The 25236-nt window shown below is 38.7% G+C and overlaps 1 protein-coding gene across 8 annotated transcripts in view; it reads left to right on the forward strand.

Moving 5' to 3' along the window:
- Positions 1-25236, forward strand: part of clcn3 (chloride channel 3) — a 57232-nt gene that overhangs the window by 22690 nt on the left and 9306 nt on the right. For all 8 annotated transcript variants that reach the window (XM_022678082.2, XM_007238393.4, XM_049482916.1 and 5 more), the window contains 10 exons: positions 13979-14148; positions 17012-17111; positions 18023-18210; positions 18473-18595; positions 20209-20415; positions 20576-20656; positions 21651-21903; positions 22201-22493; positions 23056-23242; positions 23882-24280. In XM_022678082.2, the coding sequence (XP_022533803.2) occupies positions 13979-14148; positions 17012-17111; positions 18023-18210; positions 18473-18595; positions 20209-20415; positions 20576-20656; positions 21651-21903; positions 22201-22493; positions 23056-23242; positions 23882-24280 (2001 nt within the window). The remainder of the gene's footprint in view (positions 1-13978; positions 14149-17011; positions 17112-18022; positions 18211-18472; positions 18596-20208; positions 20416-20575; positions 20657-21650; positions 21904-22200; positions 22494-23055; positions 23243-23881; positions 24281-25236) is intronic.

A 25236-nucleotide genomic window follows, 5' to 3' on the forward strand; every position in this document is an offset into this window, starting at 1 on the left:
GGACTGCTAAAGGTCTTGGCCTTGACTTTGACTCCACTAAAAATGAAACAAACGGTCTTGAAAAGAGCTTGAGGAGCCTAAAGCCCCCAAGCACTGAGCTGTACAGCAGTGGCACTGTTCTCTGGGAAGAAGGTGCTCTATTCAATTAGTTGAGATGAGTTGGGGAGATAAGGATGAGGTGTAGTGGTGATCATCAAACATCCTGACCTCACTTAAGCTCTTGTCACTGAATGCAATCAAATGTTTGCCGCTGTGCTTTTAGAAAAGTAGCACAATCTATTAGAAAACCTTTCCTGAACAGGTGAAACAGTTACTCAAACAAGGAATGGATGAACTTTAATAATCAGTAATATTCTTGATTTTGAAAAAATAAATACATAAATGAGCATGTATTACAATAATTATATCCTGAATAGCTCCTAGCTTTGCACATTTTAGTTGTTTCTTTGCTTCAGCACCCACTGACACTCAAAAATGGCCTGTTAATGAGCTGATTAGAGCAGAGGAGAGTCTCTCTAGGACCAGGGTTTAACTCCAGAAATCTTAGCAATGTGAAATATGTGGCTTGTTTGGCTTTTCTGTGTAGTCAGTGTCTGAGCCCCAGTTTCTGTTCTGTTTTACTCTCTGCTTGATCATATGAGTGTCAGGTGCAAGTGTGTGTGTGTGTGTGTGTGGCTTGGGAAGGCGGATATTAGCAGGCATCACCCCCTGGCCCTTTGCTGTATCAAGCAGCATTATCAGAACATTAATAGAACTGCAAGGTATGAAGTTTCTCCTGCTTCATCTTCTCTGCTTACTTCATATTATGTGAATAATACATGCTAAGTGCTTTTAATCACTAAGCATTTACACCAGATGGGTTCATGTAGGTATAATGTATCTATCTGTGTGTGTGTTTGTGTTGAAGGAAGTGATGAGGTATGAGGTGATCTGGTATTTTTATCTTTCAGAACTAAAGCTTATATTCTTTTTCCTTCTGCAGCAAGGTATTTTGATCTGTATCTCTGTTGTTGTTGTTATTTTAACACTGCAGTAAGACACTGGGTCAGACCCCTGTCCCTGGTGTTGGCAGTCTCATAACATGTCACATATTATTATTAATTTTTTGGTCACTTTTGCTGCATTTCTTATTCAGAGTCACTGTGTTGCTTTTCTCATTATGTATTAGCCTCTGCAGTGAGTTTTTATTTGCAGTGTCTTTAATCTGGTGCAGTAAAGCTGGCTGCTGCTCTAGGCTAAACATCAAAGGTGTTAAAAAGAAGTGATGCATAATGATGCAGCATTCTGAAGGTAGCGATAAAAAAATACATTGATTTGGGAGATGTTTAATAAACTGTCTGGTCATATTTATGGCCAAAAACACAGTTTATTAATGATTTTGCTTTTGAATTATTGTACAAAATATGTACATAAAATATGTACTATCATCCATTATGTTTTTCTTAGCAAACATGGATGAGTTAGTATGTTGATTTTGTTCAAATTGCTTTTGTTGTTTTAATTTAGTATATGTAAACATTATATGATAATCAGTAATAACAATAATGATAACAATAATAATACATTATAAATGATAACAATAATTGTAGCATCCCCATTTGTAGACGGCGTGAAACTTTACTGAAGGTTTAATGTGGTTTATTTTTCACAGTCTTGAGTACAACTTAAAGTAACAAAAAAAAATAAAAATAAAATAAAAACAATCCGACATTAATCTACATAAAAGCTTGTGCCTTTACAAACGGGGTCTAAACCGTGTTATCAGCTCTGTCTTTCTGCAGCACTGCCGTGTGCTCTCTTTTTGTGCGCGCTTTTTCCCCCGCGCAGTTCTAGAGGCTGCCTTCAAAATAAAAGTCCCGTTTTTTATAAACAGAATTAAATACTTTTCCACTATAAGAAAATATAATTTGACAAGAATAAAATTAACAAGCTGAACAGATGATAATGTTAATTAACTTTTGGGGTTATTTACACTCCCACCAAATTATTTGTGTTTACTTAAGGTAGACATTAAACACAATTAATTTACAACAAACGAATAACCTTAAGAAATTATTGTAAAAAACTCTAACACAGTCCATGTCTGTACTATGCCTACTCAGCTTCTAGCAGTAAAACTAACTTGTGAACTGGACGTTCTACCAGGGAGAGTTTGCCGGTGCGTTCACCTTTCTTGTTTAGTCCCTTTTCTCCAAAACATATTTTGACTCTTCTTACCAGTCCATCTTTGTCAGTAAGAGTCTCTGAGACTCTTCCTAGTCTCCACTGACTTCTTGGAAGGGATTCATTAGTGTCCATTATTACATCACCAATCTGTAGATTTCTCTTGGCGCTGTGCCAGCACTGTCTTGCTGTGATGTTGTGGACATACTCTTTTTTCCATCTACTCCAGAATTGTTCTGTGAGATATTGTACTTGACGCCACCTTTTTCTTCCATATAGATCCTCTCTTTCAAATTTACCTGGAGGAGGTAAGGCTGTGGTGGGTTTCATAGTTATCAAATGATTTGGAGTGAGAGGTTCCAAGCTGTTAGGGCTGTTTAGGTTATCCACAGTGAGTGGCCGACTGTTAACTACAGCCATGGCTTCGTAGAGGAAGGTTCGTAGTGATGCATCATTGAGCCTACCTGAAGAGAGTAGTAGGGTGGCATTCAGAACACTTCTAACAGTTCTTATTTGGCGTTCCCATACGCCTCCTGCGTGGCTTGAATGGGGTGCATTCATGACAAATTCACACTGCCTTTCTGCAAGAAACGCGTTGAGTTTATCTTTGTCAAGCTCTTGTAATGCAGCATTCAGTTCATTCTTTGCTCCTACAAAGTTAGTGCCTTGGTCACACTTGATTTGTCGAACTGCTCCTCTCAGTGCAGTAAAGCATCGCAAACCATTAATGAATGAATCAGTTGACATGTCTTCTAACATCTCAATATGAATGGCTCTGGAGCAGAAACAGGTGAAAAGCAAGCCATATCTTTTATGTTGTTTTCTACCTTGCTGAGTCACAAATGGACCAAAACAGTCCATCCCACAATATGTGAAAGGTGGTGTGGGTTCTGTTCGTTCCTTTGGTAGATCACTCATTCTTTGACCTTCAACCGACCTTCTGAGCTTTCGACAAGTCACACAATGACGGATGTAAGTAGAAACTGCTCTGCTTAGTCCAGGAATCCAATAGCCATTGGACCGAATTTCATTGATGGTAAAGCCTTTGCCCTGATGTTTAACCATCATGTGATGATGAGAAATGATCAGATTAGTGACATGATGTCCTTTGGGAATGATTGTGGGGTGCTTGAATGAGTTAGAAAAGGATGAGTGCTTGAGTCTTCCCCCCACCTTAAGTACACCGTCTGTGTCCAAAAAGACGTCAAGATGATGCAACTTGTTGTGACTTGGTAGCTGACTCCCCTTGCTCAGTATCTGTATCTCTGGCTGGTATGCTTGTCTTTGTAAGTCTCTGATGATGAGTCTTTCGGCGCTTTGCCTCTCACTTACTGTTGACAGGGCCTTTGATTTGTCTCCCTTGACACGACGTAGAAGGCGTGCTACTGCCTGAACGACATGAGACCAGGATGAAAACTTGCACAGTCTTTCTAAAAGGCTCAAATGTTTTGTAGCTGTGGTCTGCAGTGTTTGGGCCTTTCTTACTTCTGGATCTCCAACTGGCAGCTCCTGAATCACCTCCACTGGAGTTTCAATTTCCTTTTCCCACAGGAACTGGGGACCTGTAAACCAATTAGATGAAAGCAGCTCACGCACTGTTGTCCCTCTCGATGCGTTGTCAGCTGGGTTTTCATCTGTAGAGACGTAAAACCACTGCTTGGGACTTGAACATTGGCGGATTTTCTGCACTCTGTTCGCTACAAAGGTGTGAAAGCGACGAGCATCATTATGTATGTAGCCTAAGACTACTTTAGAGTCTGTCCAAAAGAATTCTTCTACTTGTGAGTAACTTAACTCTTCTCTAAGCAGACTACTCACCGAGACAGACACTGCTGCTGCGGTCAGCTCTAGCCTGGGTATAGTTGTGACCTTTATTGGAGAAACGCGAGCTTTACCCATGACGAGAACGCAGTGAACTTTTCCTTCCTCATTCTTCAGTCTCAGGTAGGAGCATTGACCGTAACCACTGGTGCTTGCATCTGAGAAGTGGTGCAGTTCTGTTTTAATTACCTTTCCAAAGTCAGCTGGCAAGTAGCACCGAGATATGCATATCTTTTCCAATTCACCAACATCCTTTTGCCATTTCTCCCACCGTGGCCTCAGTTTTTCTGGTAGTGGGTCATCCCAACCAGTACCTTGGTGACACATTTCCTGGAGAATTCTTTTTCCATTGAGGAGATAAGGTGCCACAAAGCCTAGAGGGTCGTAAATGGAAGCAACAGATGACAGAATGCTGCGACGTGTGGCTGGCTGCTCCTTTGGTACAACTTTAAATGTGAAACTGTCACTCTCAATGTTCCAGTGGATTCCAAGGGCTCTCTCTAGAGCCAAGTCACTAAATGTGAGGTTCTTTGTTTTGATGTCTGTGGCATGCTCAGAAGAAGGGATACTCTGTAGAACAGCACTATTATTTGATACAAATTTATGTAGACGAAGTCCACCCTTTGCACATAGTTCACGTGCCTCCTTTGCTAACTGAACTGCCTTTTTTTCAGATGTAACACTACAAATCCCGTCGTCAACATAAAAATCTCTTGAAATGAATTGTGCTGCTTGTGGATGTGTGACACTGTGTTCTTTGGCCAGCTGCTTCAGTCCATAGTTTGCACAACCTGGTGAAGACACAGCTCCGAACAGATGGACTTTCATTCTGAATTCATGAGGTGAGGTGTTTATGTCTCCATTTTTCCACCACAGAAAGCGCAGATAGTTGCGGTCATTCTCCTGGACATGAAACTGATGAAACATTTTCTCTATGTCACACATCAGAGCAATTTGATGTTGACGGAAACGAATGAGTACACCGGTCAGATTGTTTATCATGTCTGGGCCTGACAGAAGATGTTCATTAAGGCTGGTTCCCTTGTACTTTGCAGAACAATCAAACACCACCCTCAACTTTTCTGGCTTTTTGGGGTGATAAATACCATGGTGAGGTATATACCACGTTTCACCATGAGCTCCATCATCATGCACCTCTTCTACATCTCCCCTTTCAATTATGTCTTTCATGTAGGCAATGTAGTCTTGTTTGTATTTTTCATTTGCAATGAATTTTCTTTTTAGGTGATTGAGCCTGAGTGCAGCAAGCTGTTTGTTGTCTGGTAAGCATGGCCTTTCTTTAAATGGCAGAGGCATCTCGTAATGTCCATGTTCATTTCTCCTTATGTTCTCCTTTAATTTGTCAAGGAAAATGAGATCCTCTTGAGAGACAGTTTTGTCATTCTCTTGGGTGTCTCTGAAATCAGACTCCAGAACTTTCAATGCATCCATTGGCGTTACTGCAGGGAGTTCTCTTACAGTTACTCTGTGACAGTGACCAGTTGACACCTGTGTTTCCATGCAAGGTGCTGAACAGCCAACAATACTCCAACCCAAATCCGTTAAGACAGCGTAGGGCTCTTCATCTTTACCTGGTATTACTTGTCTGGGCACCAGAGTTCTGGGACAGTTGTATCCAATTAAGAGACCTACTTCACAACTGAGGAGAGGAGGTATTTGGTCTGCTATTGCTGCTAAATGGCGCCACCTTTTGGCCGTTTCGTGTGTTGGTATGTGATCTCTGTTCACAGGTATGCAGTCTTTTGTGTACGCTGGAGGAAGTTTGATGTGCACTGAAGAATTGAAGCCTCTTACACGGAGACCAGGTGCCTTTTCACTTCTCAGGATCATGTTTTCTCCCATCATTGTGGTAAGTTTCAGTTTTACAGGGTGAGTTGATACCTGAAGTTCATCACTCACATCTTGTTCAATAAACGTTGTGTCGCTCTGTGTATCTAATAAGGCATACACAAGTTTTTCTCTGGAAGGGTTCTTTTCATATGACACCCACACTGGCACGATCATGGATGTGCTTACTGACTGACCTTCGTTGGTGACATTTAGCGACAGTGCAGCTGTGGTTTCTGTTTCACTGTGTGGAACTGGATTTTCTTTGGACAGTGTTCTTTCTCTGTTTGCGCCTTTCCCGTAATTGTCATCGTGAAGACAAGAAGGATGTCTCCTTTTGCACAAGTCACATATATGACGATTGCGACATTCTCGTGCACCATGTCCCTGTCTTAGACATCCGTAGCACAGTTTGTTGTCCTTCACATAAGACCTTCTATATTCAAGTGATTTTCGCAGAAAGTCTGGACACTTATGGAGCTGGTGGCTGTTATTCTGACATAATATGCAAGGGACCTTTACTTTTTCTTTAGTTGCCCTTTTTGTGTCATCATCCATAAGCGCTTGAGTATTGAAGACACTGACTTTGTTTCTTTTTAATGTCTTTGTGCTCCCGTTATTAACTGACTCAAATGAGTGAAGAGCAAACATAGATGTAACTGGATTGCATGCTATCTCTGCTTCTATGCACATGAATTTAGTGAATTCTTGGAAGCACGGGAAGTCTTTGCCTTCTGTGAGAGATATTGTGACTTGGCGGTTCCACCGAGAAGATAACCACTCTGGCAATTTCAGCATCAATTTTTGGTTCTCCTCGCAATCATTAAGAATCTCCAGACCTTTTACATGGGGCATGGCTTGCAGACAAGCACTTAGGAAGTCAGAGAAATTTCTTAATGCTTCAGCATCTCTAGATGGTATTTTTGGCCAATTTGACAACTTCTCCCTGAAGGCTCTTTGAATGACAAATGGCTGGCCATACCTTTGGTTGAGCTTGTTCCATGCATCCTTATAAGCTTCCTCGTCATTTCGAAAGAAAGTACCTTCTAGGCATTTGTGAGCTGGGCCACTAACATATCTCTTGAGGTAGTGCAGTTTATCAGCTGTAGAAATGTTCTTTCTGTCTATAAGAGACATAAATGAAGCTTTCCATTCAATGAAATCAATTGGGTTGCCATTAAACACTTTGGGCTCTGGCATTGGCAGTCTATTTAGAGCTATGCTGTCCTGGACGGCTTGGGCTAGGCTAGACATGTCAACATGCGGGGATGGGTTGGCTGTACTAGGGTGCTGTGCAACAGAATGAGGAATACAGTTCTGAATTTCAGGTTCTAGCTGAACAGACTGTCTGTCTGTCTCTTGTTTAATTTCTCTGTCATAGACTTCAAACCTGGCATGAGCTGCCTTTAAGTCCCTTTCTGCTTTTAGGCGTTCCAATTCGGACTTCTGAATTTCTAGCTCTTTCTTGTGTTCCTCTTCCAACATTCTTATTTTTTCCTTTTGTTTTCTTTCCTGTAGTAGCACCTTGTACTCAGCCTCCTTCGCTGCTAATTCTGCAGCAGCATCAGCTCGTTTGGCAGCAATACACGAAGATCTGGAGTGTTGACTGAGATTAGACTCTGAAGCAGACGAACCATAGATGGAGTGAGCATAATCAGGAACAAGTAGCTCACGCAAACGCCCTTTTTCATCCTCAGCATCGAATTCTCCATTTATGCCAGTTAGTCTCTCATACACTACTTTAGTGATGTCATTAGTAACAGCCTCACATGCATCAACTTTTCTCCGTAATTCAGCAGCAGGAGTGTTATGTACTCGCAATTCGCTGTACACTTTCATAATGTCGTTTTTTCCTTTCTCAAGGCTATCTATGAGAGCTGAGAGATGCCTTTCTGATAAATCAGATTTTAATTCTTGCCTGGCTTTGCGAGCTTGGGCTTTCCACTGTTCATATAAGTTCACCAGCCTTCTTTCTTTTTTGCTCTGTTCCTCTCTCTGGTACGCAAGCATTTTTTCTGTGAGCACTCGTGAACGGTCTGAACGTTTAAGCACTTCTGAATCATCCTGCTCTTTACTTTGTATTTCAGACAGAGCTGCTTCTTTATTTTTTATCATTTCTTTTAGTTCGTCTCTTGCTGCACCTTCTGTAGTTTCATTTTCAAGCATTATTTTATATTCTTCGATTTCTTTTTGAAGAAGTGCAGCTTGCTCTTCATTATCCTTACAGCTCAGTGTTGCAGCATTTTCATCCTCCATTTTATAGCTCTTTTATGCCTCACTGCTCTTTTAACCATCACACCGTCTTCCAACTCACCGCTGCCCTTGCCTTGGTGCTGTTGGTCCGTGGTCAGCTTAGCTGTGCAGCAGGTTGGCTGGAGAGGTGAAGCTTTTACTGTAGCATCCCCATTTGTAGACGGCGTGAAACTTTACTGAAGGTTTAATGTGGTTTATTTTTCACAGTCTTGAGTACAACTTAAAGTAACAAAAAAAAATAAAAATAAAATAAAAACAATCCGACATTAATCTACATAAAAGCTTGTGCCTTTACAAACGGGGTCTAAACCGTGTTATCAGCTCTGTCTTTCTGCAGCACTGCCGTGTGCTCTCTTTTTGTGCGCGCTTTTTCCCCCGCGCAGTTCTAGAGGCTGCCTTCAAAATAAAAGTCCCGTTTTTTATAAACAGAATTAAATACTTTTCCACTATAAGAAAATATAATTTGACAAGAATAAAATTAACAAGCTGAACAGATGATAATGTTAATTAACTTTTGGGGTTATTTACAATAATAAATGCAAGTTTATTTTCCATTGTAATTTTCTGTGGTCATATTTATGTTTTGTGTGTTTAAAAAAATTGTAAATTAAGCCAAAATAAATGGCTTAATTTGAGATAAATGTTGAAACCTTATTGTAAAATCAAACCTAAATCAGTTATGATGATTCAGCATGAGGCTTTAAAAATGCTCATATTGCAAACAAGAAACAGAAGGAAATATTTAGCAGTCAGCAATATTTAAATTACATCCTGTATATTTTAGTGTCAAATAGTTACCAATATTAGCATAAATGGCTGACCTGTTTCTCTAAGAGCTTCCAGATGTAAGCTGAAGCACAGTACTAATCATTTGCTCAAGGGCATAAAAGCAAAAGCCATCAGGTAGAGGTGAAGGCAGTGACCTCTTGAATCCCAGTCACAGTTTTTTTTCTGTAACTGCTGCATGTGTGACAAATATTCTAACTGGACTGTTCCTAATAACACAGATATAATTTACTCTTTGCAATGCTCTGTTGTACGTCTGGATCATAAAAACTCTCAAAATAATTCTAATATTTGAGTGATTCTTCATTACAATTCTTTTTTTTTCAGTTTTTACATGACAGTTTCCTGCATACAGTATTATGCCATTTTTATTTGTATAAGTGCCAAAACAGTAACAAACAGCACATAGTTTTTAAGAGTTTTTAAGAGGTTTCTTGGCAGTGGCAAATGATTCAATATGTACACATGTACAATCGTGATTAAATAATTTTAAAAATCTCATTAAAACACAGTATTTTGATTAATTTCCTACCACTAATTGATTCTCAGTTGATTTGACAGTGGTTCATTTAGTGGTTTGTTTAAAACCAGACCACTAGATGGCAGTGTTGTATCCTGTCTTCACGTAACCCTGTTTTAATTTGGATTTTTTTTACTACAACAGGTTTCCTTCTATTTGATTTGCAACAAGTTATCTTGTGTACAATATATCTGCATATCACAATGTATTGTATCATAACCCTTCTATTGTGATACTTACTGCATCACCAAGTTTTTGACAAATACTGATTATTTACAGACTTATGGGAAATGTCCCCAGCACTTTGAAAAGCCTGATTGTTATCCCTGTGACATTGCCCTTATTTTAAATATTTTTATATAACAGCCTAAAATCTGTTTAGTCACTTTATTAAATGTCACAAAGATAGCATAAAAAATCATCAAGATTACTCTGAAACACAACACTCTGCTGCTATGGTAAACTGAAAGCACATAAGAACAGTGTGTGCTCTGAGATAATGGAGACAGGAGAAAAACACCATGTTTGGTTTTGACAAGAGGTGACTGTGGTAATGGTTCTGTCTGATAACATGTCATTAAGGCAAATGTAACACTGCAGTGTAATGCAGGACACTATGAGGTGACTTTGGAAGGATATTTATGTTTTCTTCCTGATTTTACCCCAGTCAGATCCATCAGATCATCATATTAACAATTTACATTTATGGCATTTAGCTTACATTTTTCTTACAAAGTGACATACAAGGTTTTTCCTTTCCAGAGGTGGACCAATGTAGTGTTAAGAGTCTTGTGTAGTGCAGCATTCAGTCACCCAGACCGGGAATTGAACCCCAGTCTCCCACCAGATGTGGTGGCACACTATTAGGTAGTGGTATTATCCACTGCACCACACCATAACGCATTTTGTTTATCGAAGGTTGGGGTAAAATAAATAATATTGGGCAAATCTATTCTGCCTCTGGTAGATATGTCATGGAAATGCGAACACAATTTTCTTTTGTATAAAGTAGCAAAAGAAGTTGTAACATTTAATTAAATAAATTATGAGGCAGTATGATGTAATATTTTATTGTTTTACATTTGGTAACAGTGCTATTAAATGCTGTTTAATTATTTTACAAGAGCTAGTGACATTTAACCAAAGAAATGTGTAATTTTTAGCAACACATATGGAGGACAGACAGCACAAGCACTAATGTTACCTTTAATTACTTTGAAAGTATTTTTAAATGGCTTTTTCAGGTCAGAATCGCATATAAATGGGAATTCAAACGTCAGCTAATATTGGCTAACCTTTAATAACAAGTAAATGATAACAACCACTAGTAAGAATGGGCATTTTCAGTCATGTCAAACATTTGAGTGCTTGTAAGTATGAAAGTGCTGAAATGGGACAGTAGTTACGTCACTCTTTGCACTATTTGCACTCACTTAACCACTGCATTTCACACATTATCCCCACTTCAGTCACACCCAAACCTAATACCAACTGCATAACTAAGCCATGTTAAAGTCATGTTGAAAGAGAGTGCATTCCATCTGTATGTCAGATGACAAAGCTGACCTGGCCTAAAGTCTTGCAGTGCTGATGTTAGAGAGGCTCCATTCATAGCTCTTTTACTCTGTGGGCTTCTTAGCCGCTTGAGTTTAATTTAGCATCACATTAGCAGATTATTAGCAGACTTAGTCTAACAAGTCTAGAATGCAGGACTCTTTACATTTAACCTTACTTTTGAAAGATTCTATAATGGCCACCTTCTGCTTCTACGTCTGCTGCAATCACAACCCTGCAGAGATATCCCATGTGGAACTTGTAAGTAGGGCTGTCCTAACTGATTTTAGTATAGTTTGGAGTAATTTGGCGATGGACTTGGCAAGGCCTCCAGGTTTCATTTACGAAAAAACATTGCATCACAGCAGAAGCCATTGCATAATTTGCATAATTATCACTTAACAGCACCTACTAGTGACGATCCTGCTGTGAAACTTTACAGTCAGATCAGATTAAATCTGGTTTAAATGTTTGCATTTAAAATACTATACTATACTTTACCATAAAGGTATTTTGTGGTATCTTTGTTCTCTGTATCAATGTGTTTTTGTTTGGTTTTTAGATGGTGGTAGAATGTGGGCTTCTGGATTATTTGCAGAATTTCTGGCCAATTAAAATGGCCGCTCTGTTTAGTCTAGCGTCAGAGTCGTGATCCTCGGCACAGGCCTCAGGCCAGTTCTGCTCTTTCTGCGTGTCATTGTGTGTGTGTGCACGTTTGAGAGACAGCAAGGAGCAGAATGTGTGCCACACTCTCAGAAGCTATCTGGAAGAAGCAGCTTGCCTCAGCTGAAAGTGGCTCCCTCTTAGCTAATCTGTGCCAGTCTGTATTATTGATCTCCTCCTTGCCTTCTCCGGACTGGAGACAGAAGCTCTACAAATTTCTGGGAATCTTCAGTCTGGAGTTTGGAGATACTGACTTGCACCCAGATTTGGTGGTTGCATGTTGACAGAAGTGATGTTTTTAGGTGGGAGGGGTGTCATGTATTGTTTATTTATTTTTATATTGTTAAAGTCATGCAAAATGTTTTATGAAATGCTCCCAAATGACGATGTATAAAATCTTTCTTTAAAGCCATATCTGCAGGAATTAGTCCTAGGGTAATTTTCTGTTTTATGCGGGGTCCTCTGTGATTTTAATGTGTGTGTTTTTCTCAGATATCCTCTGAAAAAATTACAGGCTGATGTACCTACAATTTTTCACTAAACACCCTGGTTCCACAGTATTTTAAGTCCTGTTCAGATGCACATGTCTGAGTTTTGTCAGCTCGCGTTTAATAAAATAGCTACTTATCCACTGCCATGCACCATAATTACACTTTGGGCGTGCGTTTCCATGGAGATCCACGTAAACACAACAGTGAATGAAAATGGAGAAGCTACTGAACGTGATGTCATGTTACCAAGAAAGCCAAAAAACTCACTGGTCCTCCTGTTTTTTCAACTGCAGTCCGCATGCAGGAGTTTTATCACTGAATAGAAGTGTGAAATATTTTTTCCACAGACATCGCCCTGAGAAACTAATCCCGTCTAGATAGGGCTTAAGAGTTAAAAAGTTTTTTCCCTTTTTCTGTAATGTTGACATTTTGGAGATACAAGGTTTGCGGGAGAGCAGCAATATAACATAATAATGTATTTAAACTCTCAGAAATTAAAATGCAATGTTCAAACAATCCAAGCATTTAATGCAAAAAAAGCATGTGAACACTTACATGTATTAACTGTGAGAATCTCTGTTGGCTGTAACCTTAAACAAAACATAGTTCCGTGTAATATTTTGGTCTATAAAGCAGTTTCAGTTCTTGTATTCAGTTATTTTGCTAAGACTGCCTGTTTTAAACCGTGCCAGTGCATTTTAGTGCAGCTGAGGTCAGTTGTGCAACTTTGCCTGCTTAACGTTTACTTCTTGTTTTTGGTCATAACTGTTTGTTTTAAGTTCTAAGACCCAGTAGAGCAATGATACTATTTATGCTTTATCTACACTTTAGGGAAATAAGGATTATTTGACAGTTAGTTGAGGCTGTTGGCTAGTCTAATAGTCAGTTAGTCAGTGGCAGCATTGAATTTCTTGACTTCTAGGTTGTTATACAGAAAATGTGTCAGAGTTAAATCCACACTCAGCTATTGTTATAAAAGAATGAATCATTTGTTGCAAAGATGGAGCTTTATATATGACAATGTAAAGTTAGAAGAAACCTAGCAGGCTATAATTGATTGATTAATGGATGAACTGAATGGTTGTCAATTTAAAAGGTCAATAATTCAACATATTCAAATGAAGATATTAAATAATTAGAATAGCAACAAAGCTGTTTAGCCCATACACAGAATAATGGTGTCATCTGTTGAGCAGTTTTGTTGATATAAATACAAAGAGAGTGTTTGTTTGATAGGAACTGTGTTGAAGCTAATGTTTGTAGACTGTCTTGTTGTAGAGTCTTGCAGAAGAATGCAGACGGTCAGTGCAGGAGGGCTCCATCGTGACTCCTGTGTCTGACCCTGAGAGCAGTGAGGCAGTGCAAAGCTGATTAGCTGATTACAGGAGGTGCAGCAATTACAGTTAGAGCGTCTATTAAACATCTACAGCTGCACAGCACAGCACAGCATAGGCAGGATGCTGTGCAAAAGTTTGGATACAAATCAACTCATTTAGAATACTTAAGTGTTGGTTAACTTATAATGTCTTTTTTTTTGGATGTTTTACTTGGCGTGCCAAAAAAATAACAGTTTCCCCCTTCTCCCTAATGTAGTCGATCAGCCAGGAGTTTTATAGGTGTAATTTAACTTTAGTCTAACTTGAAACATTTCTCAGAGGACATACACTTTGTCTTCCTGTCCTCCCCGTCTCTTGTCATTGGCTCCAGTTTATTTTTCTCTTTAACTTTGCCTTCCTCTGATCATTATCTCATCCATCATCTTTATAGGACTTGAATCTTCCTTCCTGCTTCATAAACTCCTCTCTCTAAATCTTCCCCTTTGCTCCTGTGCTGCATTTCTTATGCACACGTTCTTATCACTGCTTCTCTTTCTGCACAGGCTCTAACTACGCCATGTCTAATGGTGGGGGAGCGGCTGGAGGAGTGAGTAGCTCCACCCACCTGCTGGACCTGTTGGAGGAGCCCATTCCTGGTGTTGGCACCTACGATGACTTCCACACCATTGACTGGGTCAGGGAGAAGTGCAAAGACCGGGAACGGCACCGCAAGGTACTGACTGGCCCAAATTGTATTTTTAATGTGATCTATAGCAGACACTCCTATGCTGATACACATACACAAAATAGCAATGCACATGAAGTTTCGGTTTCATCTTCACCAGCATTACAGGTAGAGATGGGACCGATCCGATACAATATCGGTATCGGGGCCGATATTGACGTAATCCGACGAATCGGATATCGGGCGGGCGCTGCCGATCCACTTACCGATCCATATTCCAGTCCAAAGCTTGAGCTGAACAATAAACCCGCCATAACGTTAACACAAAACGCATCCCTGATCAGGATTCCAGTTTAACAGTTTACCCTGAACCCCCAGCAGCTTCAGTCTGCGGCTGACTGAGTAACTTTAGCTGTTTATCTACAAAAAAAGTCCATTATCTGGAGAGTTTTCACTTTGGAAACGCTGTACAGCAGAACGGTACACGTAAAGTCAGCGTCTGAGAGGTAAACAGATTAACACCAGCAGTCTGTTAGCCTAGCTAGCACTGAACTGACAGCATTCCGGTGTTGTGAAGGTATGAACTACAGACTGGAGTAAACTATATTCATAATCCACATATCCTATAAAACCACAGCATCTACAAACACTAACCAGCACAAACACACCCATCTGTTATTAAAAAACAGTCATTAATTTAGTTCGGAAATACAGTTAGCATTGCCACTTAGCCGTTAGCCATCTCCATTAAGATCTGCAGTCTGTTAGCTTAGCTAGCAAAATCATTCCAGCATTGTGAATGTAATAAATAACTATCTTAAGTGAACTACAGCCATAATCCACATCTAATATCAAACCACAGATCCTACCAACCCTAACCAGCACTAAGAAATCAATCTGTTATTAAAAAACGGTGATTAATTTAGCTCGGAAATACAGTTAGCATCGCCAGTTAGCCGTTAGCTATTGCAGCTAATCCTCTATGCTACCTGTCAAAATAAAAGTCTCCTGCACAACCGTTGCAAAAAATGCCCTGAATTTAATGTTTAACGTATTTAATATTTTACTTTTTTTTATATTTAATAAAAATTCAAACATTTTATTTGAAAGGAAACTATTGTGTAATTGCATATGAAGTGTGTCAAATAAATGACTTTTGAATGCATTTACATTAAATGCACCTGTGGATACTCTTAAAAGGTCTGTTTCAGCCTCATTATTTAACCTTAATGATAGTACTATTAATAAACTAAAAGTATCGGTATTTGTATCGGTATCGGCAGTCTTATATCAGTTTTATATCGGTATCGGATCGGAGCTGAAAAAAGTGTATCGTCCCATCACTAATTACAGGAACTACAGAATGTGTTCAAGCTCGTTGTAAAAAGAGGCGTGTTATTTGGTAACAGACACCTCTTTATTTTGTGTTCTTTTATTTCTTTTTAAACTTAAAGCTTCTTTCACCTCAGATCCTGCTTCTGTATTTCTTAGCTTGAGTACAGCTGTCCAGGGAAAGTAACTGTGAGTTACACGCCGCAATTTTACAAGGAAAAATTCTAATTCTCCTGTAATGTTGTTTTAAAAATATGGAATTGATGAAAGTAAACTTATGGCTCTTGGACTGAATTGAAAGTGACACCTGTATGAGAAGCAGGCCAGACATAACAGTTTTATCGTTATCCTCATCTGCTGCTCGTCAGTTTTTCAAGGCATATATATTCAAACGCAGACGGTCATTTGAATGCAGAATTTGAATGGCAGTTGTCTTTCCCCTCTCTGAGGAAATCCTGCTGAGCAGTGTCTCCTCTAGCTGATGTAGAGTGCTGTGGGTTCCCCGTGGGTCAGAGCAGAGCTGAATCACAATCAGGAAACTCAAAGAAGAGAAACACTGCTGACAGTTTATTTTTGAGAAGTGCCCTTGCAGGAATGTGATGAATTTGAATAACATCACAGTCATGCATTTGAACATGCTCTTACATACACTACTGTTTAAATCTTTTGTCTAACTAGAAGTTGTAATGCTGTTAATATCTATTTATAGTCACTTATAGTCAAAGTTGACTGCCCAGAGATTTATATATCATTTATGTTTATGTTGTTGCTGACTCATCTCAATTTTTGCTTTTATAAAAAAAAATATGTAATTCTTATAGTTGCCCTTAACATGGTTTGAACATAGTTTGAACAGACCAATAGAAATGCTCCAGGTTTGTTTCCTGTTTCTGGTTTAAAGAGGGTTTTTAATTTATAGTGACAGTATTTTATGTAATTTAAAAGTTTTACGGTGTAGAGTTACCTAACTATCAATCTGAAATCAGTATCCTTTGGTGCAACATTCCTTTCATATAATTACAATAATTGATTGTATTCTTCACTAGGAGGTGTTACTCTTGCCTTTCTCTGCCCCATGTGTCCTACTTTTATTTAGAAGTTAATTTATGATCCTAAACTATTAGTGGTAACAATGGTACTTGTAGTGATTTCACACCAAATTTGTTTAGACATAGTAGGAGTGAAAGGTGCTGCTAACCACAAAATCTGATCCAAACAATCATTATTCTGTTTGTTTACAGTATGAAAACACTGCTTTGAACTTTTTAACCAATTACAGGAAGTTGAGGCTATAGTCACCTGTTAATCAATGGAAGACTAAAAAGAGTCTGTGTTGGGCACAGCAGATTACACTGGTGATTTCTGTATCTAATGTCACAGTAAGATGAATTTGAGAATATATGTTTAAGCTGCTGTGTGACAAAAGGTCTACATTGCTAATCCTATTTTTTTTCATTCAATAATCTATTTTCTCCATTATAATATTGATGGTAACAGAAAAAGAAAAAAACAGACCATTGACCCCTCAAATTCCTCCCAGCATCGCCTCTTAAATGTGCGTGTTCTGTGACGTGTGCAGATTAACAGTAAGAAGAAGGAGTCAGCATGGGAGTTCACCAAGAGCCTGTACGACGCCTGGTCCGGGTGGCTGGTGGTGACGCTAACAGGGCTGGCTTCAGGTAACACAAACGCTTTCATACACACAGCTGAAGTACCCTAAGGATCTAGCTTCTGTTGGAAAACATGACGCAGGCAGGAATACACCAGTGAGCTCCTCATATGGAAACTCCAGCTGTGTGTGTGATACTCACACTGCTTTCTGCCTCAGTATACTGTAGAGTATTTATTATATTAATTTAATCTGTCTGCCTTTTGTTTGCAGAGATAAACATCTGAAAATATATATTTTTTCAAATCTGGCTAATGATGTTTTTTCTCTATAAATTGTAGAGTGTAGATCAAAGTGATTTTTGAAAACTACAAAATGTTATGCTGGTATTATGTATTCATATAAGTTTATTTGTTCAAGTTGTATTACTCAAGATCAAAAGTTAATTGTTTTATGGTCAAACATTGACATGGTTCTGAAGCTATAGATGCTCAAACTTTAAGCAGTTTTGCCATTATTTCCTTATTCCCAATGTAAAATCGTAATTTGTCTTTAATCAAAAAAAAAAACTGAAAACTTACCAGATAGCAGATTAATTTTTGGAGATTACTTTAAAAGTGCTGCAGGTAATTTAATGTTGTTCATTAGAAAAATAACAATAGTGGTGTGAAAAATATTCCAGTACAAAATGAAAGTAATGGTTTGCATGTCTGAGCACAGTCTAAGTAACTCCCTCCATAATAAGCACTGAACATAATTGACTGTGGAGCCAAAAGAGGTCAATGTTGTTGTTAAATAATGGGGGTTTAACTATAGCCCTGCGTCACAGTAATGGAGGAGAATCCACAGCAAACATAGAAACTAAATCATGTCATGCTCTCTGTACTGAGTTTGATTTGTTAAGGCAAAAATATCATTTATCATTTTCCCACTCTTCCTTACTCATTCCTTCCCTCCCGTCACCCCTACCCCACTTCTCAGGTGCGTTGGCAGGTTTGATAGACATTGCTGCTGATTGGATGAATGACCTGAAGGAGGGTGTTTGTCTGAGTGCCATGTGGTTTAATCATGAGCAGTGCTGCTGGGGGTCGAATGAGACCACGTTTGCCGAAAGAGACAAATGCCCACAGTGGAAAACCTGGGCTGAACTCATCCTGGGGCAGGCTGAGGTAAGAACAGCGTTGAAATAAATCATGAGAATGTTAAAACAATAGATAAATGAATAATTAATTAGTATATATCCTGAAATAGATCATTTTTTTAATTCTCTACACTTTAGCCAGCCTGAACCATAGTTTTCCTCATTGTGTTTTTGTACTATTGTGATAAAATAATTTAATTTCGACTAATCTAATTTCTTAAATATGTTTTTCTTTATTCTCTATTCATCTGATGAACTGATGTATATTAAGCTCTCTGTTTTTCTCTTAGGGTCCAGGCTCCTACATCATGAACTACTTTATGTACACATACTGGGCTTTGGCCTTTGCCTTCCTGGCGGTGTGCTTGGTCAAAGTGTTTGCTCCGTATGCCTGCGGCTCAGGTATTCCTGAGGTAAGTCTAAAGGAGTACAAAATGCATCTGTCTAAAGATGCATCCAGAATTTAAATATTCAATGAAATACTAGCAGTTGCTCTATTTACGTTTAAGTTTTCTTTGCATTTTAAAGAATAATAATTATTTTACTTGTACCAGAAATAATTGCAATAAATATTGTCATTTTTATACCAATTATCCTGCTTTTTTAATTATAGTATAAAAGCATAATAATGCAATTAGAGCAATTAACCTTTAATTATTAAGACATTGAAATTGGAATGCAAACATTCTTAAATATCATAATTATAATTAAAAATATCAATAAACAACTAAAGTCAAAATACAGGCTCATAAATATGTTAATGCACTCTCCTTGCTTAGAAAAACAAAATGAGCCTATATTATAAAATTCGATAAAATGATTATTGACTAAAAAAAGTGTAAATAATTAAAAGTAATCAGATGTTTCTTCATTTACTGAATCATCACCAGAAAAATATTCTCTTCAAAAAGAATCCTTTTCTTCCCTGGCGATAAAAATGCAGCAGTGAGAGCAGCAATTTCTAGCCTTCCAGGATTGTAATCAATTTGATTGAACATCGAGCCCCAGTTCCTCTCCAGCTCCTGCTGCTTTAAAGCTGAGCACAAAGCTTTTAATGATGGCTCCCTGCAGGCAGTGCTCGTCCACACACAGCCTCTGCGGGTCACAGGAAACATGAGCGCTGCTGATGGAGATCACTTAGTGTAGTGTGTGTGTGTGTGTAGAGTGATTTGATCTGTGTGAGAGCTGAATGGGATTGATCTCGATAGAAGTTGGAGAAAGAGCCATTTACTTTTGCTGGATGAACAAAGGATGTCCTTCAGTAGACTCTATCGCTTTATTAATGGTTGTGCTTTCCTGACATGTATGGGTTTAATGGTATTTTTCTACCCTGAATGTTATTTAGTTGAACCATTAGATGATCTGAACTTCTTTATGATTATTTAGGAAACGATTCAGTGTGTCATGTAAGCTGTTATGTATCCACAGTTTACTTTAGATTGTTTTAACACTATTAAACAATTAAATGCACAAATGTGATTGGAGGAAGTACACACACACTAGCTATAGGAATCTATATTTTGACCACAATTGAATTGCTTTAAATTGCTATGACAATGTTAACTGATGTTAAATACACAGATGTGATTGGATGAACTGCTTTCACAATAATGGGTATTTGAAAACAAACACAGTAGAGAAAACATTAAAAATAGACCAAAAACATGCATACTTGTTTTCGTATTATACACTGACATGCCAGAAGTCATGGGACTGCACAGTGTAAATTGATTATTAATTGTTACATCACAGGACATGGTTGGGAATGACCACACCTGTGTAATTTGTGAGGTGTTATCTTGTGAGTGCATTTGAACACTGATCAACATGCTCATGGAAGGTGTGCAGGGCAGCATAGCCTCCCTTATCTTTCATGAGACATGGCCAAGTGTCATTTGACATGTTGCAAGTCACATATCCCAAGGCAGTTGATTCTAAATGGTTCAGTGTGACTGAATTAATATCTATCTCTGTTCTCTCTCTCTCTCTCTCACTCTCTCTCACTCTCTCTGTCTCTCTCTCTCAGATTAAGACCATTCTCAGTGGCTTTATAATCCGAGGCTACCTCGGGAAGTGGACGCTGATGATAAAGACCATCACCCTGGTGCTGGCTGTGGCGTCAGGCCTCAGTCTGGGGAAGGAGGGGCCTCTGGTTCACGTGGCTTGTTGCTGTGGCAACATCTTCTCTTACCTCTTCCCCAAATACAGCAAAAATGAGGCCAAGAAACGAGAGGTACAACAAAAAAACTCATATTCTTGCTTGCTTCAGCCCTGTGCTGTGCTATAAATACCCATCATACATCCAGGGGCGGAAATGGATGTAAGGTCTGAGAAAGCGTGCTAGGTGTTCCAGGTGTTTCGAATTGCTCTAAAAAGTATGTGTGTGTGTGCAGGTGCTTTCTGCAGCATCAGCGGCGGGTGTGTCGGTGGCTTTTGGGGCTCCGATAGGAGGCGTTCTCTTCAGTCTGGAAGAGGTAGGAATGCTTTTACTGCAGCAAAATATATCAGATTTTTTTTTTACAAGCTGTTACCTCACACAGACAAGATGTGCAGTGTCTAAGGTTGGCACAGATATTGTTGAATTGGTGACACAAGACTGCCTCAGCTAGTGGGCAGATGTAAAGTTAAATAACAATTAGGATGCCTCAAAATTGGAAATTGGAAACTTTACTAAAGAATAGAATTACTTGGGAGAACATCTTTAGGCAGTGTGAATTATAGTGAATAGTGAATTATAATGATTAATGTAAAATATAAAATAAAAACTGATAGTACAATACAATACAAAATACTGTAATATTAAAGTGTCAATATTGTCTATAGTCGTTAGCATTAATATGCAGTTTGATGCTGGACAAGTAAGTCTGTTTTTGATTGCATCAATGATTTGGGTTTTAACCCTTTCATGGTCTTCGGAGGTAGCCTGACATGTCTTGACATTTATAAAAAAAAAAAAAAACACATATAAATCCTTGTATCTCCAACAAGCAACCTTACAGTATAAGTTAAAAAGGCTTCTTTCATTGGAAGTCAGTGTAAAGGGTGTTTGTTTTTTTATTCCACATCATTTTAAAAACTTCAAATGATATCCAAAATTGCAAAGCACTAAAAAGTAAGATGCAGAGAAGGCTTTTAATGGCTGGATAGGGAAAGTTATATAAACTGCTTCTATTCTAAAAAAAAAACAGGTGCAGCATGTTCTGTGGCTAGGTGTAAGTGGAAACAGTATTTTGAGTCAGGGTCACAGTAAGCCACAGCAAAGCCACAGAAAGGTGCTTTGGTACACAGAAAACTTAGTATGAGCAGTCCAGGTACTCCACACAGACACATATAGAATCCTCTTTGTGTTTGTCTAACATGTATTTCACATGATTTACATTACACTGAGGCTGATTACAGCTGCCTACTGTACACCACACATTACTGCTCTAAATATGAAGCCTAACACATTCTTTTTCTCTCTCTTAGGTGAGTTACTACTTCCCCCTGAAGACACTGTGGCGGTCCTTTTTCGCTGCCCTGGTGGCGGCTTTCGTGCTGCGCTCCATTAACCCATTTGGAAACAGTCGCTTGGTACTGTTTTATGTGGAGTACCACACGCCCTGGTACCTGTTTGAGCTTTTCCCTTTCATCCTGCTTGGCGTGTTTGGAGGGCTTTGGGGAGCCTTCTTTATCCGAGCCAATATCGCATGGTGCCGCAGACGCAAATCCACACGCTTTGGTAAGTGTGCTTGTTTTTAATACTCTCTTTTTGAAAAAAAAAAAGGTTAATTATCTTATTAAAAAAACATGAAATTAACAGGAAAATTTGCATTTTATTGCAAAATTAGCATGTCTGCAAGAGTTGCCTGTGTCTGTGTTTGTTGTGTTTTATCCACAAATGTCCAAACATATTCAGTGTATTACTTAAAATCGCAGCAAATACAGTACAGGACAGTATCTCTGTTATATGATTATATGAAGTTGATATAAATAACAGCTTTATCATTACTTTTATTTCCCTCTGCTCTTTTTTAAGGTAAGTATCCAGTGCTGGAGGTGATCACGGTCGCTGCCATCACAGCCATCGTTGCTTTTCCAAATCCGTACACGCGGCAGAACACCAGCGAGCTGATTAAAGAGTTGTTCACGGACTGCGGGCCGCTGGAGTCATCTCAGCTCTGTCAGTACCGCAGTCAGATGAATGGCAGCCAGGCATACCCTGAGGGCTCAGATGCAGCCGCCACCCCTGGAGTCTACTCTGCCATGTGGCAGCTCAGCCTGGCGCTCATCTTTAAGATTGTGATGACCATCTTCACCTTCGGTTTAAAGGTGGGTGCTTTCTTTTTAGAAATCTTTATTAACTAAACAGCCTTTTATGTAGACCTATTTAAGATGTATTATGTTTGTTGGGAGTTTACCTTCCTAGTATTTGTTTGTCCAAGTGATGCTGCAGCCATCAGTGGTCAGGAGTCCAAGGGAGTATAATTAGCCTTGCTTTTTGTGGCTGGGTAAGATGGCCCTCCTCTTTCCACAAGTAACTTATTGGTCAACATTGACATTGCATTAGTGGCAACTTATAAAAAATTGGTGGTGCTTCATGTGTCTCTGAAGAACCTAGTAGCATTGTGTGATTGAGGGTTCCCATGTTTTTGTGAAATTTTCCACAAGTCTAAAAGTCTGAAAATTTTACACAGATACTTTATACCAAATAGGTCATCCAGTCACATCCTATACAGCTTACATTACAGAGTATGAATATAAAAATACATTGCATTTATTGTCAGGTTCAGCTTGCCTTATGTTGACAATGAAAATTCTTGCATTGTGTTACCGTGCATGCTGCTCAACTATTTTTCTAAAAGCATTCATGTCTGTTTTTGGGTTGTTGCAGGTGCCATCAGGTCTGTTTATCCCTAGTATGGCGATTGGGGCAATAGCAGGGAGAATTGTGGGCATTGCTGTAGAGCAGCTGGCCTACTACCACCACGACTGGTTCCTGTTTAAAGAGTGGTGCGAGGTGGGCGCTGACTGCATCACTCCTGGTCTCTATGCCATGGTGGGCGCAGCAGCCTGCTTAGGTGAGTGTGTGTGTGTGTGTGTGTGTGTGTGTGTGTGTGTGTGCAGCGCTTCTTATTATTTCAAGAGACTGGGATATTTTTACATGTAGAGTACAGGCTTTATATTATTCACATGCAGCAGTAAAACTGCTAAAATCCACAGTTTCATACATACTTGTCATGAAGATTTCATTAAACAGGACAGGCTTTCTTCTGCACAAATAAAAAAAAGACAGACACCATGTTTCTAAACAATGCACAAATTTCCTTCCTATAACATTGCTGTTTGGCAAAAAAGAACAAAACTAGATCAAAACAAGGATGTTAGAGAATCACTTTGCAGCACAAGTGCTGGAGCCGGCTACAAAATACACCCAGTGTCTTTTCACTTGCAAAAATAGAACTGTCCACTTTGCTCACTTTAATGTAGATACCGTTAATTCTGTACCGGTAAATAGATTCTACTAGAAAACTGCTGACACTTTCAAGGAGATCCTTTGAAAATGTACCAAGTATTAGAAAACAGCTGTTTCATGATAAGAAAGCTTTTGTAGGCACTTTTGTTGTGTTTAAATATATTTGCTCTGAATAGGCAAACTGTACGTAATAGCTAATGTTTTTTTCCTGTACATTAATATTCTGTAATTTGTGATTTCTCAGGTGGTGTTACGAGGATGACCGTGTCTCTGGTGGTCATTGTGTTTGAGCTGACTGGAGGGCTGGAGTACATTGTGCCGCTAATGGCTGCAGTGATGACCAGTAAGTGGGTGGGAGACGCGTTTGGGCGCGAGGGAATCTATGAGGCACACATCCGGCTAAACGGATACCCCTTTCTGGATGCCAAAGAGGAGTTCACGCACACCACGCTGGCACGGGAGGTGATGCGACCGCGGCGGAATGACTCTCCGTTAGCAGTTCTGACACAGGATGACCTGACACTGGGAGAACTGCAGGCCATCATCAATGAGACAAGCTACAACGGCTTCCCCGTCATTGTCTCAAAGGAGTCCCAAAGACTGGTTGGCTTTGCACTCCGCAGGGACATCACTATTGCTATAGGTAAGAGAGACACACAGAGACGCAAGAAAATTTAATCTTTGAAATATAGCCCCTCAATAAAAAGAAACTTTTACTCATTTATTGCTACTGTAAATATTATCTCTATTTCACAACATAGTAGCTGGCTTGACAAAAAAAAGTTAATCCAGGACAGGAGTGATATTTAGGAAAATGTAAAAATAAAAAATACAGAAGAATTAAAGAAAAGTATACTGATTTACAGCTTACTCCATATTTCTGCTTGTAACCAGCAGATGGAGATGCTCAGGCAAAATTGTAATGCAATATGTTATTTAATCCTTTAAATTACCTGATTCTCCATTTTTAAAAATACAATGTTTCAAATTGTTCTTTGAATGATGCCTGCTTGTGTTTCCTTAACCAAAATATTTATATATTTTTAATATAGATGTGTAAGTGTAAGGATCCCCTGAACCTTAAATGTTCCCCCACTCGTAATGATTCAGTTTGGGCCAGATGAAGTTACTTTTTAATATCACTGTCATGATTACTATTATTAGAGAGATGACGGGCAGGTGTTCCACTCAACCAGTTCCTTGTGTACAGATTCAAAAAAATTTAAAGGTTTTTAATTCTAAAAGTAACAAAATGCTTTTAAAGCTAAAACTGGTAAAAACATTGTTTTTCTTTTTCATTTTTGTATAATATAGAAAAACTGGGATATTTTATTGCTATTTCATTATTTAGTAAAATATTGTATTTTACTGCTGTTTATACAAGCAGTAAAGTTTATTAAAACAGTGTGATTTGAATAAGGTATTCATATTTTATTGTCTTTATTTTTAGTTAGCAAATGATATTGCAAAATCATTCCAAAATTAAAAGCTAATTGATACATTTTATTGAGATATTTGGTAATTGAGTGATTCATAATCCTAATGATTATTATTATTATTATTATTATTATTATTATCTTTTGATTCCCCTAATTTACA

The sequence above is a fragment of the Astyanax mexicanus genome, chromosome 8 (assembly GCF_023375975.1).
Source record: "Astyanax mexicanus isolate ESR-SI-001 chromosome 8, AstMex3_surface, whole genome shotgun sequence".
In the NCBI taxonomy this organism is placed as follows: Eukaryota; Metazoa; Chordata; class Actinopteri; order Characiformes; family Acestrorhamphidae; genus Astyanax; species Astyanax mexicanus.